This window comes from Scyliorhinus torazame, unplaced genomic scaffold (assembly GCF_047496885.1).
Source record: "Scyliorhinus torazame isolate Kashiwa2021f unplaced genomic scaffold, sScyTor2.1 scaffold_236, whole genome shotgun sequence".
NCBI lineage: Eukaryota > Metazoa > Chordata > Chondrichthyes > Carcharhiniformes > Scyliorhinidae > Scyliorhinus > Scyliorhinus torazame.
The window spans coordinates 18080-36826 of NW_027307963.1; the positions used below are offsets into that span (position 1 = coordinate 18080).

The window sequence follows — 18747 nt, forward strand, 5'->3', positions numbered from 1 at the left end:
TTCTCTTCCTCAAAAGGCAATGGGAACGTTTTTGAATACTTTTAAGACAGAGCTAGATAGATTATTGATAAGCAAGGGGAGGGTGAGGGTGGATATGCATGGGCGGGGCCCACAGTGCCAACCAGGCCACCGTGTAGCCGATGGCATCTGGATGGGCACGGGAGTACGCACCATGCTAACATGTTGGCCTTTCACCCCCTGCAAAGAATGGCATTCGGACACCAACCTACGATGCTGGCCTTTGTGGTGATGGCCCTGCGAGATGCCCTGCGGCCGCGTGAGCAGGGGCCGCTCAGAGAGGAGGGGGAAGCTGCAGCAGCGGAGCGGGCTGCAGAGGGGCAGGTGGTACCCACACAGGCTGGAGGACCGGGCGCTCAACAGGCAGAGGAGGAGGTGGAGGTGCCAAGGAGGCGCCGCATGAGGCCCCGCATGTACTGGAACGACATATCGTTCGAGGACCTGCCGGACCGGGCATGCAGACGGAGACTGCGGATGAGCAGAGGGACTGTGAGACACACATCTGCCAGATGATGCACACCTGGCACCGCGGAGGTATGGGGGAGGACACACGCTCCCGGTACCATCAAGGTGACGGTCGCCCTGAACTTTTATGCAACGGGGCCATTCCAGTCGCCGAATGGGGACCTGTCTGGGATCTCACAGGCAGGTGCATCCGTGCCGTCACGGACGCCCTATATGCACACACGGACCAGTACAAACAGTTTCTTGTGGCTGGGACCCGGCTAGACGGCAGTTGGTTCCTGGGGCCGGCTTGCCCTCCGACCTTCCGGCCCCTCGGCTGCTCATACCTCCACCTGCTGAACCGGATGCGATGTTCATCAGAGAGTGTCCCAGGAGCCTCTTCACTAATGTGCCCAACCAAGGTGATGGTCTCTGAGGTGGTGGGGGGTGTTTGAGACAGCTGTGACGGAAAGTCAGTGTCATCCTCCGAACCAAGCTCCGGGGTATCCTGAGTCTCGGGCGGAGGGCTGGTGTTCGGGCTGCTCTCCCTGTCAGTGCTCGGCCGTCTAGCAGCACCGGCTCTGGCACTGGTAGGGGGAGGGGGGGGCTTCGGGTGGACCGGCCCCTTCACCGGCAGGTCCTGTAAGACACAAGACGACATGCATGATTAGACAGCGGGCCGGGGAGCGGCGGGGGTAAGGGTGATGAGGGTGAGGGTGAGCGGGGTGAAGGGATTGAGGGGGGTGCGGGATGGGAGGGTGGGTGCGGTTGTCCACACACATGTCATGGGGATCCGCAACTAAGCAGGGTCTCACTTGCTCGCCCACCGCTGACCTCCACCTTGGCGACCTCCCTTTCCTCCAGGCCGCCGACCATGCCCAGTGCCCCCTGCTCGGGCACGGTGAGGGGCCGCAGGTCTGGTGGTCTTCCTCCAGCCTTCTCCAGGTGGTTGTTTGTGGCCTTCTCCTGGGTGGAGAGGGTGGGGGTGTACCACACACACACACAAACAACAACACTGTTAGACGGTCCAACGCATGCAGCCCAGGGGTTGGGCAGATGATGGCATCAGTGACCAGAGCACCCGGCCATTGCGGCTGGCATGTTCGGCCACCCCCCCGGGGCAGAGGCAAGATTCCGAGTGTGTGTGTGGTGGTGGTGGTTGGGGGGGTGTTAGTGCCAGGGGCACAGCGCTGCCAACTCACCTTGTCCGCCCTGAGGAGGTTGTGGAGTTTCTTCCTGCACTGCATGCCAGTCCAGACGACGATACCCACGGCACTGGCCGCCTCTGCTACCTGCGTCCAGGCATGGCGAACCGCGGCGCTTGGCGGCCTTCCTCCCGGGCCGCGGTACAGGAATATTCGCCTCTCCTCCACGCCATCCAGGAGGGTCTCCTGCTCAGCATCCCTGAACTGTGGCGCTGCTCTCCTTGCAGCCACCTTGTTGACTGGGACTGTGTGTGTGGGGCGGGGATGGATCATTTAAGTGCGGCTGCGGCGTGTGAGCCTCATGTGCACCAATCACGGACCCGGCGAATCCAGCACCGTTTTCCATGGAATTGGTTGCGTTCCACGTGGTGATTGTGCTAGCCCATTCAGAGTTGCTGAATCGGTGCAGCTGTTACGCTGTTATTCGTGTCGTAGAACACCAAGGTCAGCACTTGTTTTTCAACAGTGAACATAACATTAACCAATCCACATATCCACTCCCTTCACAGAGAATTTTTCTAATGTCTAGCTTTACTTGAGACAAGGTCAATTTAAGCTTGTAAGACCATAAGACCATAAGACATAGGAGCGGAAGGCCATTCGGCCCATCGAGTCCACTCCACCATTAAATCATGGCTGATTTCAACTCCATTTACCTGCTCTCTCTCCATAGCCCTTAATTCCTCGATAAATCAAGAATTTATCAACTTCTGTCTTAAAGACACCCAACGTCCCGGCCTCCACCGCCCTCTGTGGCAATGAATTCCACAGACCCACCACTCTGGCTGAAGAAATTTCTCCTCATCTCTGTTCTAAAGTGACTCCCTTTTATTCTAAGGCTGTGCCCCCGGGTCCTAGTCTCCCCTGCTAATGGAAACAACTTCCCTACGTCCACCCTATCTAAGCCATTCATTAGCTTGTAAGTTTCTATTAGATCTCCCCTCAACCTCCTAAACTCCAATGAATATAATCCCAGGATCCTCAGACGTTCATCGTATGTTAGGTCTACCGTTCCTGGGATCATCCGTGTGAATCTCCGCTGGACCCGCTCCAGTGCCAGTATGTCCTTCCTGAGGTGTGGGGCCCAAATTTGCTTACAGTATTCTAAATGGGGCCTAACTAATGCTTTATAAAGCTTCAGAAGTACATCCCTGCTTTTATATTCCAAGCCTCTTGAGATGAATGACAACATTGCATTTGCTTTCTTAATTACGGACTCAACCTGCAAGTTTAACTTTAGAGAATCCTAGACTAGGACTCCCAAGTCCCTTTGCACTTCAGCATTATGAATTTTGTCACCGTTTAGAAAATAGTCCATGCCTCTATTCTTTTTTCCAAAGTGCAAGACCTCGCACTTGCCCACGTTGAATTTCATCAGCCATTTCTTGGACCACTCTCCTAAACTGTCTAAATCTTTCTGCAGCCTCCCCACCTCCTCCATACTACCTGCCCCTCCACCTATCTTTGTATCATCGGCAAACTTAGCCAGAATGCCCCCTGTCCCGTCATCTAGATTGTTGATATATAAAGAGAACAGCTGTGGCCCCAACACTGAACCCTGCGGGACACCACTCGTCACCGGTTGCCATTCCAAAAAAGAACCTTTTATCCCAACTCTCTGCCTTCTGCCTGACAGCCAATCGTCAATCCATGTTAGTACCTTGCCTCGAATACCATGGGCCCTTATTTTACTCAGCAGTCTCCCGTGAGGCACCTTATCAAAGGCCTTTTGGAAGTCAAGATAGATAACATCCATTGGCTCTCCTTGGTCTAACCTATTTGTTATCTCTTCAAAGAACTCCAACAGGTTTGTCAGGCATGACCTCCCCTTACTAAATCCATGCTGACTTGTCCTAATCCGATCCTGCACTTCCAAGAATTTAGAAATCTCATCCTTAACAATGGATTCTAGAATCTTGCCAACAACCGAGGTTAGGCTAATTGGCCTATAATTTTCCATCTTTTTCCTTGTTCCCTTCTTGAACAGGTGGGGTTACAACAGCGATTTTCCAATCCTCTGGGACTTTCCCTGACTCCAGTGACTTTTGAAAGATCATAACTAATGCCTCCACTATTTCTTCAGCTATCTTCTTTAGAACTCTAGGATGTAGCCCATCTGGGCCCGGAGATTTATACATTTTTAGACCTCTTCGTTTCTCTAGAACTTTCTCCTTTGTGATGGCTACCATATTCAACTCTGCCCCCTGACTCTCCGGAATTGTTGGGATATTACTCATGTCTTCTACTGTGAAGACTGATGCAAAGTACTTATTTAGTTCCTCAGCTATTTCCTTGTCTCCCATCACTAGATTACCAGCGTCATTTTGGAGCGGCCCAATGTCTACTTTTGCCTCCCGTTTGTTTTTAATGTATTGAAAGAAATTTTACTATCATTCCTAATGTTACTGTCTAGCCTACCTTCATAATTGATCCTCTCTTTCCTTATTTCTCTCTTTGTTATCCTCTGTTTGTTTTTGTAGCCTTCCCAATCTTCTGACTTCCCACTACTCTTTGCCACATTATAGGCTTTCTCTTTTGCTTTGATGCATTCCCTGACTTCCTTTGTCAGCCATGGCTGCAAAATCCCCCCTCTGATAACCTTTCTTTTCTTTGGGATGAACCTCTGTACTGTGTCCTCAATTACTCCCAGAAACTCCTGCCATTGCTGTTCTACTGTCTTTCCCACTAGGCTCTGCTCCCAGTCGATTTTCATCAGTTCCTCCCTCATGCCCCTGTAGTTACCTTTATTGAACTGTAACACCTTTACATCTGATTCTACCTTCTTTCTTTCAAATTGGAGATTGAATTCTACCATATTATGATCACTGCCTCCTAAGTGTTCCCTTACTTTAAGATCTTGGGCGAAATTCTCCCCAAACGGCGCGATGTCCGCCGACTGGCGCCCAAAACTGCGCCAATCAGACGGGCATCACGCCACCCCAAAGGTGCGGAATGCTCAGCATCCTGAGCTCCAACATTGAGGGGCTAGGCCGACGCCGGAGGGATTTCCGCCCCGCCAGCTGGCAGAAACGGCCTTTGTTGCCACGCCAGCTGGCGCGGAAATGACATGTCAGGCCTGCGCATGCGCGGGAGCGTCAGCGGCCGCTGACAGTTTCCCGCGCATGCGCAGTGGGGAGAGTCTCTTCCGCCTCCGCCATGGTGGAAACCGTTGCGGAGGAGGAAGGGAAAGAGTGCCCCCACGGCACAGGCCCGCTCGCGGATCGGTGGGCCCGAACGCGGGCCAGGCCACCATGGGGGCACCCCCCGGGGTCAGATCGCCCCGCGCCCCCCACAGGACCCCGGAGCCCGCCCACGCCACCTTGTCCCGCCGGTAAATAGGTACTCTAATTTACGCCGGCGGGACAGGCAATTTATCGGCGGGAGTTCGGCCCATCCGGGCCGGAGAATCCAGCTGGGGGGCCCGCCAACCGGCGCGGCCCGATTCCCGTCCCCGCCGAATATCCGGTACATGAGACTTCGGCAACCGGCGGGGGTGGGATTCACGGCGGCCAACGGCCATTCTCCGACCCGCTGGGGGGTCGGAGAATGACGCCCCATTAATCAAGTCTGGCTCATTACATAACACTAAGTCCAGAATGGCCTGTTCCCTCGTGGGCTCCATCACAAGCTGTTCCAAAGAGCCCTCCTGTAAACATTCAATGAATTCCCTGTCCTTGGGTCCACTGGCAGCATTATTTACCCAGTCCACCTGCATATTGAAGTCCCCCATGGTCACTGTGACATGCACTTTCTATTTTGTGGTGCATTTTGTGCCCCCAGTCCTGACCACTGTTAGGAGGCCTGTACATAACCCCCATTATGGTTTTTTTTTGCCTTTGTGGTTCCTCAACTCTACCCACACAGACTCCACATCATCTGACCCTATGTCGTTTAATGCTATTGATTTAATTTCATTCCTAATTAACAAGGCAACCCCGCCCCCTCTGCCCACCTCTCTGTCTTTTCGATAGGTTGTGAATCCCTGGATGTTTAAATGCCAGTCCTGAACCCCCTGCAACCACGTCTCTGTGATGCCTACCACATCATACCTGCCAGTCACAATCTGGGCCACAAGCTCATCAACGTTGTTCCGTACACTGCGTGCATTTAAATATAGCACCTTTAATTCTCTATTGACCGTCCATGTTTGTTTTCTTAGTGTGGTGGACAACAACAAACAAAGAACAAAGAAATGTACAGCACAGGAACAGGCCCTTCGGCCCTCCAAGCCCGTGCCAACCATACTGCCCGACTAAACTACAATCTTCTACACTTCCTGGGTCCGTATCCTTCTATTCCCATCCTATTCATATATTTGTCAAGATGCCCCTTAAATGTCCCTATCGTCCCTGCCTCCACTACCTCCTCCGGTAGTGAGTTCCAGGCACCCACTACCCTCTGCGTAAAAAACTTGCCTCGTACATCTACTCTAAACTTTGCCCCTCTCACCTTAAACCTATGCCCCCTAGTAATTGACCCCTCTACCCTGGGGAAAAGCCTCTGACTATCCACTCTGTCTATGCCCCTCATAATTTTGTATACCTCTATCAGGTCGCCCCTCAACCTCCTTCGTTCCAGTGAGAACAAACCGAGTTTATTCAATCGCTCCTCATAGCTTATGCCCTCCATACCAGGCAACATTCTGGTAAATCTCTTCTGCACCCTCTCTAAAGCCTCCACATCCTTCTGGTAGTGTGGCGACCAGAATTGAACACTATACTCCAAGTGTGGCCTAACTAAGGTTCTATACAGCTGCAACATGACTTGCCAATTCTTATACTCAATGCCCCGGCCAATGAAGGCAAGCATGCCGTATGCCTTCTTGACTACCTTCTCCACCTGTGTAGCCCCTTTCAGTGATCTGTGGACCTGTACTCCTAGATCTCTTTGACTTTCAATACTCTTGAGGGTTCTACCATTCACTGTATATTCCCTACCTGCATTAGCCCTTCCAAAATGCATTACCTCACATTTGTCCAGGTTAAACTCCATCTGCCATCTCTCCGCCCAAGTCTCCAGACAATCTAAATCCTGCTGTATCCTCAGACAGTCCTCATCACTATCCGCAATTCCACCAACCTTTGTGTCGTCTGCAAACTTACTAATCAGACCAGTTACATTTTCCTCCAAATCATTTATATATACTACAAAGAGCAAAGGTCCCAGCACTGATCCCTGTGGAAAACCACTGGTCACAGACCTCCAATTAGAAAAGCATTCCTCCATTGCTACCCTCTGCCTTCTATGGCCTAGCCAGTTCTGTATCCACCTTGCCAGTTCACCCCTGATCCCGTGTGACTTCACCTTTTGTACTAGTCTACCATGAGGGACCTTGTCAAAGGCCTTACTGAAGTCCATATAGACAACATCTACTGCCCTACCTGCATCAATCATCTTAGTGACCTCCTCGAAAAACTCTATCAAGTTAGTAACCAGACCTTGGTTTACTGAGCCTTTCCATACACTGTGTCATATTTTGTGGGATGGGGACTATCGTAACCTCTCCTGAGTTTTGTCTTTTCGTACTTTTTTGTATTCCTAAGCAGCTACGCTTCCCACTGATTACTTCACCTCTTGGTTCCCTGACTTTCCCTTCCCCCCCCCCAATCTCTAGTTTAAAGTCCTATTGACCACCCTATTTACTCTTTTCGCCAGAACACTGGTCCCAGCTCGGTTCAGGTGGAGACCATCCCAACGGTTTAGGTCCCCCCTGTCCCAAAACTGACGCCAGTGTCCCATGAAAAGGAACCCCTCTTTCCCACACCACTCTTTCAGCCACGTGTTAACTGCCCTTATTCTTGCCTCCCTATGCCAATTTGCACGTGGCTGTATATTCCAGGTTTGCTTTAATTTCCATTATCTGTGCTTTCTCAGCATTTTGAAGTACTGACTATTGTCCATATATTTAAAAAGGAGAACAGAATAATCTCAGGAACTATAGACCAATTAGCTTAACGTAAGTGGTACAAAAGAAATTTGAATAGCCAAGGAGCTAGAAAGTCAGCAGAGATTTCAAATGGAAAGGTCATATTTTACCAACCTTACCGAATTCTTTGAAGAAGTACGAGAAAGAGGAGACAAGGCAATGTAGTGGATGCAAGATATTTGGATTTTCAAAAGGCCTTCAATAAGGCAGTACAAGTAGACCCATGATTAAATCCATAACACGTAGAGTCGGGGGACAGCAGCAGAATGAATAGCAATTTAGCTAAAAAAAAGAAGAGAAAGTAATGGTTAAGGATATTTCCTCAGATTGCCAAAAGATCAGGAGTGGCACTCCCCAGGGATAAATGCTGGGACTGCGGTTGTTCATAATTCATATTAATGATTTGGGCTAGGGAATCGTAAGTCAAATTACTAAATTTGAAGACAGCACAACAAGGGAGCATTGTTAACGTAAAGGAAGAGGTCAGCACGGTGGCGCAGTGGTTAGCACTGCAGCCCCACGGCACCGAGGTCCCGGGATCGATCCCGCGGCCCAGGGTTACTGTCCGTGTAGAGTTTGCACATTCTCCCCTGTGTTTGCGTGGGTTTCGTCCCTACAAACCAAAGATGTGCAGGGTAGGTGGATTGGCCATGCTAAATTGCCCCTGAATTGGAAAAAATAAATTGGGTACTCTATTTATTTTTTAAAAACATAAAGGAAGAACATGAAAAATATAAGTTGTCAATAAATTTACAGAATGTGGATTTAATTGGCAAATTAATTTTAATACGGATAAGTGTACGGTGGTGTATTTTGAAAGGAACAACAAAGAGATCACATATATCATGAAGAACAAGAGACTAAAGCCCAAGATAATGCCCTGCAGTTCAAACCTCACTACGGCAGATGATAAAATTTTAATTCCATAAAATAAATCTGGAAATAAAAAGCATCATGATAACCATGAAACCATTATAAATTGTTGTAAAAGCTATGGACTCCAGACCCACAGCAAGGTGGCTAACTCTTAATGCCCTCTGAAGTAGCATTGCAAGCCACTCAGTTGTGTCCAACAACTACAAAGACTACAAAAAGGAAAAAAACTGAACGGATGGCCCAGCATCGACCAAGGTACCAGAAATGATAACGGCAAACTAAGCCCTGTCAAGCCTGTAAGGTCCTCCTTATTAACATCTGGGGTTTGTGCCAAAATTGGGAGAGCTGCCTCACAGACTGGTAAAGTCTGACACAGTCATATCTTACAGTGTCCCAACCAACTCCATAACCATGTCCCACCGACAGAGCAGTCCCAGTGGGGTGGTGTACAGGGAGTTGCACCAAAGATGTGCAGGTTAGGTGGATTGGCCATGCTAAATTGCTCCTATTATCCAAAGATGTGCAGGTTGGGCAGGGTAATGGGCCTGGGTAGGGTCCTCTTTCAGAGGGTCGGTGAAAACTCAATGGGCTGAATGGCCTTCTTCTATACTGTAGGAATTCTATGGAATTCTAAATTCTATGAGTTGTCCTGGGAGTCCTCATGGCATGGATAAGGAAATGCACTGATGATGACAACGTCCTACCACCCACCTACCAGCAACTGATGACTCAGTACTCCTCCATGTTGAACACTGGGAAGAAGCTCGGAGGGTGGCAAGGGTGCTGAATATACTCTGGGTGGGGGTTTTAAATGTCTATCACCAAGAGTGGCTCAGTAACTAAAGATCAAGCTGGCTGAATCCTGAAGGATATAGCTGCTAGACTGGGTCTGCGGCAGGTGGTGAGGAAACCAACAAGAGGGCAAGACATATTTGACTTCATCCTCACCAGCCTCCCTGCCTCAAATGCATCTGTCCATGACAGTATAGGTGGGACTGACCACCGCACTGCACTTGTGGAGACGAAGTCCAATCTTCACATTGATGATACACTTCATCGTGTTGTGTGGCATTATCATTATGTAAAATGTGATTGATTTCGAATAGATCGAGCAACTCAAGACTGTAGGTCATCCGCAGCAGCAGAATTGTACTCAACCACAATTTGTGACCTCATGGCCTGACTTATGTCCCAATCAATCATTACCGATAAGCCAGGGTATGAACCTTGGTTCAATGAAGAGTGCAGGGGAGCAAGCCAGGAACAGCACCAGGCATATCTAAAAATGAGGTGCCAACCTGGTAAAGCTACAACACAAGACAGTATAAGCAGCAAGTGACAGCAGAGCTAAGCAATCCCACAACCAATGGATCAGATATAAGCTCTGCAGTCCTGCCATATCCGGCTGTAAATGGTGGTGGGCAATTAAACAACTCACTGAAGCAGGAGGCTCCACAAATATCTCCACCCTCAATGATGGGCAGCCCAGCATATCAGTAAAAAGGTACAGCTGAGGCATTTGCTACCATCTTCAGCCAGAGGTGCCGAGTGGATGATCCATCTTGGTCTCCTCCGGAGGTCCTCAGCATCACAAATGGCAGTCTTCAACCAATTCGATTCACTACACATGGTATCAGGAAATGGCTGAAAGCAATGGATAAAGCAAAGACTGTGGGCCCGGTCAATATTACGGCAATAATACCCCAGAACTTGCCACACCCCTAGCCAAACTGTTCCAATACAGCTACAACACTGGCCCCCACCTAGCTATGAATTTCCAGCTATGTCCTATCCACAAAAAACAGGACAAATCCAATCCGGTCAAGTATCACCCCAACACTATACTCTTGATCATCAGTAAAGTATTGGAGGGGGTCATCAACAGTACAATCAAATGGCGCTTGCTTAGCAATAACTTGTGCACTAATATTCAATTTGGGTTCCACCAGAGCCACTCAACTGTGAGGGCTGGTTTAGCACAGTGGGCTAAGCAGCTGTTTTGTAAACTGCAGAACAAGGCCAGCAGCGCAGGTTCAATTCCCGTACCGGCCTCCCCGAACAGGCGCCGGAGTGTGGCGACTAGGGACTTTTCACAGTAACTTCGTTGAAGCCTATTTGTGACAATAAGCGAGGTGGCAGCACGGTAGCCTTGTGGATAGCACAATTGCTTCACAGCTCCAGGGTCCCAGGTTCGATTCCAGCTTGGGTCACTGTCTGTGCGGAGTCTGCACATCCTCCCCGTGTGTGCGTGGGTTTCCTCCGGGTGCTCCGGTTTCCTCCCACAGTCCAAAGATGTGCAGGTTAGGTGGATTGGCCATGATAAATTGCCCTTAGCATCCAAAATTGCCTTTAGTGTTGGGTGGGGTTACTGGGTTATGGGGATAGGGTGGCGGTGTTGGCCTTTGGTAGGGTGCTCTTTCCAAGAGCCGGTGCAGACTCGATGGGCCGAATGGCCTCCTTCTGCACTGTAAATTCTATGATTCTATGATTCTAACTCCTGACCTCGTTACAGGCTTGTTTCAAATATGGATAAAAGAACTGGAAAGATTTGGTAAGTGAATGCCCTTGCTATCAAGGCTGCACTTGACCAAGTGTGGCATCAAAGTTCCCGAGTAATACTGGAGTCAATGGGATTCTGGGGGAAGTTTCGCCCCTAGTTGGAGTAATACCCAGGACAAAGGAAAATGGTTGTGATTGTTTGAGATCAGTCATCTCAGTTCCACGATGTCACTGCAGGGATTCCTCAAGGGAGTGTCCGAGGCCAACCACCTTAAGCTGCTTCATCAACGAGCTTCCTTTTATCATAAGGTCAGAAGTGGCGATGGCCTCAGGCATTCAGCATCATTTGTAACTCCTCATTTGTAACTCCTCATATATTGAAGCAATCCATGTTCAAATTCAACAAGAACTGGACAATATTCAGGCTTGGGCTGACAAGTAGAAAGTAACATTTGCATCGCACAAGTGCCAAGCAACAACCATTTCTAATAAGAAAGTATTTAACCATCACCTTACCATCACCTCTTGACATCCAATGGCATTACTTTATGGAATCTCCACTGTCAATAATCTGGGAATTACTATTGATCAGAAACTAAACTGGACTCGCCATATAAATACTGTGGCTACAAGAGTAGGCTAGAAGCTAGAAATCCTGTGGTAAGTAACTCACCTCCTAACTCCCTAAAGCCTGTTCACAAAATACAAGACACAAGTCAGTAGTGTGATAGAGTACTCTCACCTTGCCTGGATGAATAGAGCTCCAGCAACACTCAAGAAGCTTAAAACCATCCAGGATAATGCACCCACTTGATTGGCATCCCTTCGACAAACATTCACTCCCTCCACAACCAATTCACAATAGCAGCAGTGTGTACCATCTACAAGATGCATTGCAGGAATTCTCAAAGGCCCCTTACAAACTCATAACCACTACCATCTAGAAGGAGAAGGGCAGGAAATGCATGGGAACACCATGCCTGGAAGTTCCCCTCCGAACCATTCACCATCTTCTTGACTTGGGAGATATATCGCCATTCCTTCACTGTCGCTAGATCAAAATCCTAGAAGTCCCTCCCTAACAGCACTGAGTGTACCTACACCACGTGGATTGTAGTGGTTGAAGAAGGCAGCGCACCAGCACCTTCTCAAGGGAAATTAGGTTTGGGCAAAGAACGCTGGCCTAGCCAGCAAAGCCCTCATCCCTGAAATAAATGAATTTTAAAAAACTGAGTTAACTGCCAAACTTTGCTTAAATTCAGGCCAGGCAGGTTGACTCTGATTGGTCATGGCATTGCCCTAGGCAATGAGCCAGAGAATGGTTGTCAAGCTGAAACATACACAATGTTTATACATTTATTTCTGTCTACAAAGATCGGGTCCTGTGTACTAATTATGTAGCTTTAAGGGAGTACAAGTGAGCCGCACTGCAAGTGTGTTAAATTGGTTTTCAACGTAATTTAAGAATTAAATAGCCTTGACCAAAGTCAACCTGCCCAATCTGAATTTAAACAGAGCTTATCAGCTAACTGTCTATCATCAGTTAACTGGTACATTTTCTATGGCAATGCCTCTAATAATTAGAGTCCACTTGCCAATCAATCAGCACTCTCTTCTCATGAAGTATAAATTGTTATTCCCTTTACATTTAATATTCTTGTGAATTGTTCTGATAAGTAAAAGACTAAAGGTTTTAACAACGGGCGCGATTTAATTAAATGGGAACAAAGTTCCTTAGCGAGTGGGTTCAGCCACGTGATTCCTGGTGTTCGCAACGCTGAGAAACACAACGCTATTAAAAGTCACTCGGGTTAGATAGGGGGTCTCATGCGGCCAAGGCCGCACATAACCACATTTTTTGCACTGAGGAGCCCTGCTCGCTGGAACTCCGCAGTGTAGTGAGCGATTGGGCACCATTTTTAAATGGTGTCCCAATCTCTGGAGCCCCCGACGTAACCCCTGACTGCGCTCGTCACCCCCAGCTCCAACGCATTATGAAGCCCCCCCCCCCCCCGCTGCCCAAAAGTGCCAAAAGACGTGCTTGTTAGATGAATTGGACATTCTGAATTCTCCCTCAGTGTACCCGAACAGGCACCGAAGTGATGCGAACTCAGGGATTCTCACAGTAACTTCATTGCAGTGTTAATGTAAGCCTACTGGTGACACTAATAGATTATTATTATCTCGCTCTAATATGCAGATTTGCCAAAAAGTGACCCCGCCCACAATGGGCGGGATTCACATTGCAACATCTTGCGAGATTGCGTTAGATCTAGCGAGGCGTTGTGAGCCGCATAGATCTAGGAAGCGGGGTCTCCCATTCAATCGGCCACAATGCGCTGCTTTTCAGGTGCAGCGTGGCAGTTCAATTGAGCTCAATGTGTCTTTTTCAACAATTCACAAATTTTGTACTATCAAATGACTATAACCTAATCTCATTATAAAGCATAAAGCAAACAAAGCACAGAGGCTCATTTCCGGAGGGATTGGATTGAAAAACAACAAAGTTAATTTAAACTTGTGTCGAACCTTGGTTAGACCATAAAGGTACAACAAAGATGGTAGCAGAATTGAGGGGGGTATAAATGTTAAGAATTCATGCCCTCTTCTCATATGAATATCCTCATTCCAACAACAAAAATTAGTTGATCTTAAACTCCTGGAATCATCCATGTCACTCTTTTCCAACAAATGGATATCCTTTCAAAAGGGTCTATTTATCCTGGAAGGGCAATCTTTGCATTATGCGCTAATTTTTCCTTGCTAAGAATGGAGAGTCAAAAAACGAATCATTAAATGTTATTAACCTACTATAAACAGCACAAAGAATATTAAGAGGCATGTCTTTTCAGTCAAACTATTGCTCTAATTGTCACCACAGAAAAATCGTTCCAGAAAATATGAATTACATTACCTTCTGGGAGTTCCATAATTGTTACAGCTCCCTTGTCCCCTTGCATTACAGTGTCATTGAACACATTTATTATGGTCGCCGGTGCCTGAAGCCTTGCAGTCAAGTTTTTCAAGTAAATAAACCTTGTTAAAAAACAAAAATTACTAAATTCTGTTGGCATAATCATTAAGATTTTGCATTTTCTATTTTATACTGTTAAAATGTACTTTCACCTCCTGTAGAAAGTTACAGAAATTATTGATATGCAGATATATGTTGCTCAAAAATAGATACCACATTTGCACCAAATAGATATCCATAATTCTCTGGGATTCCCGAAAAAAAAAAATCTATCCTTAAGTGACGAATTCATATGAAATTTGGGGTTTCCAATGTCGAAAAAAACCATGGAAGTGATCAGAGGACTTCAGTATCAATTTAATTGTAAAGTATTTGTACAGCTTGGGAATATAGCTTAATCCTGATTTCCCTTAGGAAAAGGATGAGAGACAAGTTTATGCTTCATTTTCCATCGCTTATCCAGAGACATTAGAGGCAATTTTAATCTACCCATCCGGTGGAAACCAGGCAGGCAGTTAAAATCACTTGGGCAACTTACCCACTGACATCCCACTCTACTCTTCTGAACAAGTGGCAAAGATATCCACCTGAAGTGAACAGGGTGCTTCATTAAATATACAGTAAAGTCCTGACATTCACAACTTCCTCATTCGCAAATTTGCTTATGTGCAGAAAAGTCTTGTACAGCAGATTGCATATTGCAGACTCAAATGTTCGCTTATCCATAGTTTAAAAAGTTAACTTCAGAAAACGTTGAAAAACTCCCCACCTAAAGGAAGTGAAAAGACTGGAATGTGTCCACAATGTATTTAAAGCAGTAGAAAGTGAGCACTGCGCGTGCATCATCTGACATTGTTTGCATGTGGGTGGGCCTTGTTGCTGTGATTTAATTCTTGATCACAGTCCAGTGTATAGAACTCTTTATTCCTACATTCAAGTAATTGCCATATGCGATGAAAAGCCAGTACAGTTCCCTGGGCACTCACATCCTGCAAGTCAGAGTACTTCCCATCGCCTCTACTTACTGTCACCTATCCCCAACCTATTGGCAACCCATGTCACAAGGTTTTGTACCCGTTTATTTATTAATAATTTTCTGAAAGTGCTCCCATATTTCCTTGAATCAAGTTTTATACTGGGATTCTGCAAAGGTCTGGAAGGTTGTCCATTTACTTTTAGGGATTATGAGAGTGCAATATTCAAGAGCAACAAAATAATTACTTGACTTCAAGGTTCTTCCTCAAATGAAAAAAAAATGTATTCTTTAATATCATAAAAAGCTATTATAAATTGTTTGAATGTTAATTTTTAATAAACTTATAATTGAGCACAATTAAATGCAGAATAAAAATGTAAACTTGAGTCACAAAATGTTTTTGAAAATAGTTATTTTTAAAAACGATAATAGTTCTACGATTTCAGCTAAAATTATGAAAAGGAGTTCTGTTTAACGATTAAAAGTTCCTTACCATTGGGCATGCCAGACAACAAAATTAAATGTTGGATAGAGGAACCAACCCAATTCTGTCAATCTTCTGTCCATGTCAATTCCAAAGAAAAAATTAGGTGAAGGAGTATGCTGGAAAGTCACGTTCACTTTGACATGGTTTCTGTACAAAAAAGCAATTGGACAAGTGAAACAAAAACAATGATGCAATACTTTGAATATTAATGCTACTCCTGGAACAGTGCCATGGGGAAGAATTTCCATGTCTTTCTCAATCCGATTGTAACTTTGGCAAAAGATTCGGAGGAACACTAAAGAAATGGCATAAAATACCTGCTTCAAGTCATTTATGGAATTGAGCTGGGCATTTTCCCAATCATCTACCAAACAATCCCACAGAAATTCCAGACAATCAGGCGCTAATTTTCAACTTCAAATGGATTTGATTTTTGGGTTCATAAAACAAGGTTTTCTTTAATTCATTCAGTGAATTAATCTACCAACAAAAGTCTTTTAAAAGCCACTGAAACACAATACTGTTATATAGGTGGGATCATTGAATATTTTTAAGGTGGAGGTAGGTAGATTCTTGTTAGGTAAAGGAATCAAAAGTTATTGGGGGTAGATTGGAATTTGGAGCTCGAAACACAAATAGATCAGCTATGATCTTGTTGAATGGTGGTAAAGGCTCGAGGGGCCGAATGGTCTATTTTTGCTCCTATTTAGTATGTTTGAATTTATGTCCATATATTGCTAAAAAGATGGATGCTATCAAAGCTTTTCATCTTGCACTAATCAGGAAAGATGCAAGAATGCCAAATTTCAAAGGTAGCAACAATTTATCCTGCATGATAAAAGGGTTCTGTTTGATTGGCAAGTTGACTCTGCTTTTTTTGAGGCATTGACATAGAGAATGCATCAGGGAACTATTGTCCCCTGCTGTAATGACTTAGGCCAGGCCTTTGAGATTGGCCAATTAGAATACGAGTTCCCTGATTAGTGGCCCAATCAGGGGACCCCTTTCTGTGTATATAACAGGGAATGTCAGATCCTCTGCACTCCCAGTGTAGATAGCAGATGGAATGGTCATGGTTGTTCAACTGTTGGGTTTGTAAATAAAAGGAATTCTGGTGACGGGACTTCTGCCTCTGTGGACAGTGGTGACGAGGAAAACGGAACGACCCGAAGAAACCTGCTCGTCAGCAGCTGCTGCATATTGAGGGTAAGCCACTGATGGGCAAAAAGCCTCTATTTGGAAAGTTGGACTCTTTTGACCCTGCAGTGGAAGACTGAGCCCAATATGTAGAGTGGATGAAGTACTTCTTTAGAGCAAACTATATAATTCCGGATGAAAAGCAACGGGTCATTCTGCTGACCGCGTGTGGGCCGGCGGCCGGCAGCCTTTGCCATTATGCACAGTCTCACTTTTCTGGAGGCACCGGATACGAAAACTTTCCAGGAATTGAGGGACTTAGAAAAAGAGTACCATGACCCTAAGCCATCTCTGATCCTGCAAAGCTAACGGTATTACTCAGCATTCCGAGACACTGGGGAGTCAGTTACAATCTTTTTAACAAGATTAAGGCGATTAGCAGAGGCTTGTGAATTTGGCCTGACGCTAAATGAGATGCTCCGAGACCGTTTGGTATGTGGAATAAATAATTTAGCAATACAGAAACGTCTGTTAGCAGATGCCGAGCTGGATTGCAAACAAGCATTGCAGCTGGCTTTGTCCTTAGAAAAAGTGGCAAGCGGAGGGCATGAGTTACAGGGTACCCCGATGGAGGTAGACGCCCGTACCAGTGAAACTGAGTTAAGGGACTATCGCTGGGGGATAGGCAACTGCATAGCCACCCTCCGGATTGACTCGGATACTAAGTTAATCAGGCCCACTCGCAGAAGCCCTCCCAAGCAAGGGAAAATTAAGTCCAGACATATGGCAGCCCCTGCAGCCTTTCGCCTGGCAAAATATTGTAGTTCTTGCCAGAGATCGGAGCCAGAAAGGATAAATAGAAGCCCCAAACCAAAATCTTGGAGAAGGTCACGTAGGCTGGGGTACAGGAGAATGCATGCCCTAGAAGCCCCACCCACCTCCGACGAGGAACAACTAAATTGTGTAACGATGGTGAAATCAAAACCCATTAAATTATCCATAAGGTTGAATGGACGTCCCACACTGATGGAAGTCGACACTGGAGCAGCTGTATCAGTGTTAGGGAAACAGTACTCGATAAAATATGCACTGGACTCCAACCCTTATTCCTAACCAGGACCTTGGCAAAACTGAGGACATACACAGTGGAACCACTGAGTGCGGGGCACAATGCATGTAACTGTGGCTTATGGAGAGCAACTGGTTAGGCTGCCTTTAATGGTAGTGAAAGGTGTGGGGCCAAGCTAATTGGGACGAAACTGGATAAACGAGATCCAGCTGGATTGGGTAAATATTTTCCAGCTGGAAAATGGCCGCCTGAGCGAACTCCTGTGCAAATACCCAGAGGTTTTCCGAGAAGGGCTTGGAACAAAGGGAGCAAAGGCAACATTGCATGTAGATCCAGAGGCAGTCTCAAAATTCTACAAGGCCCGACCATTACCCTTCGCATTAAGGCAGAAAGTCGATATGGAAATAAAACGTTTAGAGCATGAGGGAATATTAAAACCGGTCCAGTTTGCAGAGTGGGCGACACCCGTGGTGCCTATCCTTAAGCCGGATGGCTCGGTCCGCCTTTGTGGAGATTTCAAACAAATGATTAATCGCTACTCACAGCTGGACAAATACCCAATTCCCCGGATTGAGGATTTGTATGCAAAGCTGGCTGGAGGGCTCCTATTCTCAAAGCTGGATATGAGCCACGCATATCTACAGCTGACGCTGGACGAAGAGTCCCAAAAGTTCTCAACGATAAACACCCTGAAGGGCCTTTTTCAGTATACAAGATTACCCTGCAGGGTATCATCAGCTTGTGCAATATTCCAGAGGACAATGGAGAATATATTGCAAGGGCTACCGCAAGTCGTCATTTACCTGGACTACGTCCTCGTTACAGGAAAAACAAAGGCAGAACACCTGCAAAACCTGGAGGAAGTCCTTAGGAGGTTTTCAGCAGCAGGCGTGCACCTAAAGAGAGAGAAATGTGTTTTCCTAGCACCCCCAGTAACCCATCTGGGGTACAAGGTTGACAAATCAGGGCTACATCCTTTGGAGGATCGGGTGAGGGCGATTTGTGGGGAAAAAAGGTAATAAAAGAAACCCCTGGACCAGGTGCAGGCCTCAGTTTTGTTTCCTCCTCCAAGAGCTGACACAGACCAGCATACCAAGGACTGTGGAGAGTCCTCCCCGACAAACTATTCACGCCCC

General features: G+C 46.6%; 1 protein-coding gene across 1 annotated transcript in view; it reads right to left on the reverse strand.

Moving 5' to 3' along the window:
* The window catches only part of LOC140405788 (uncharacterized), a gene marked incomplete at its 3' end in the record, with an annotated part of 195401 nt that overhangs the window by 11836 nt on the left and 164818 nt on the right, over positions 1 to 18747 (reverse strand). The window contains exons 5-6 of the mRNA XM_072494219.1: positions 15412 to 15552; positions 13883 to 14004 (exon numbers count right to left, since the gene is read on the reverse strand). Of these exons, the coding sequence (XP_072350320.1) occupies positions 13883 to 14004; positions 15412 to 15552 (263 nt within the window). The remainder of the gene's footprint in view (positions 1 to 13882; positions 14005 to 15411; positions 15553 to 18747) is intronic.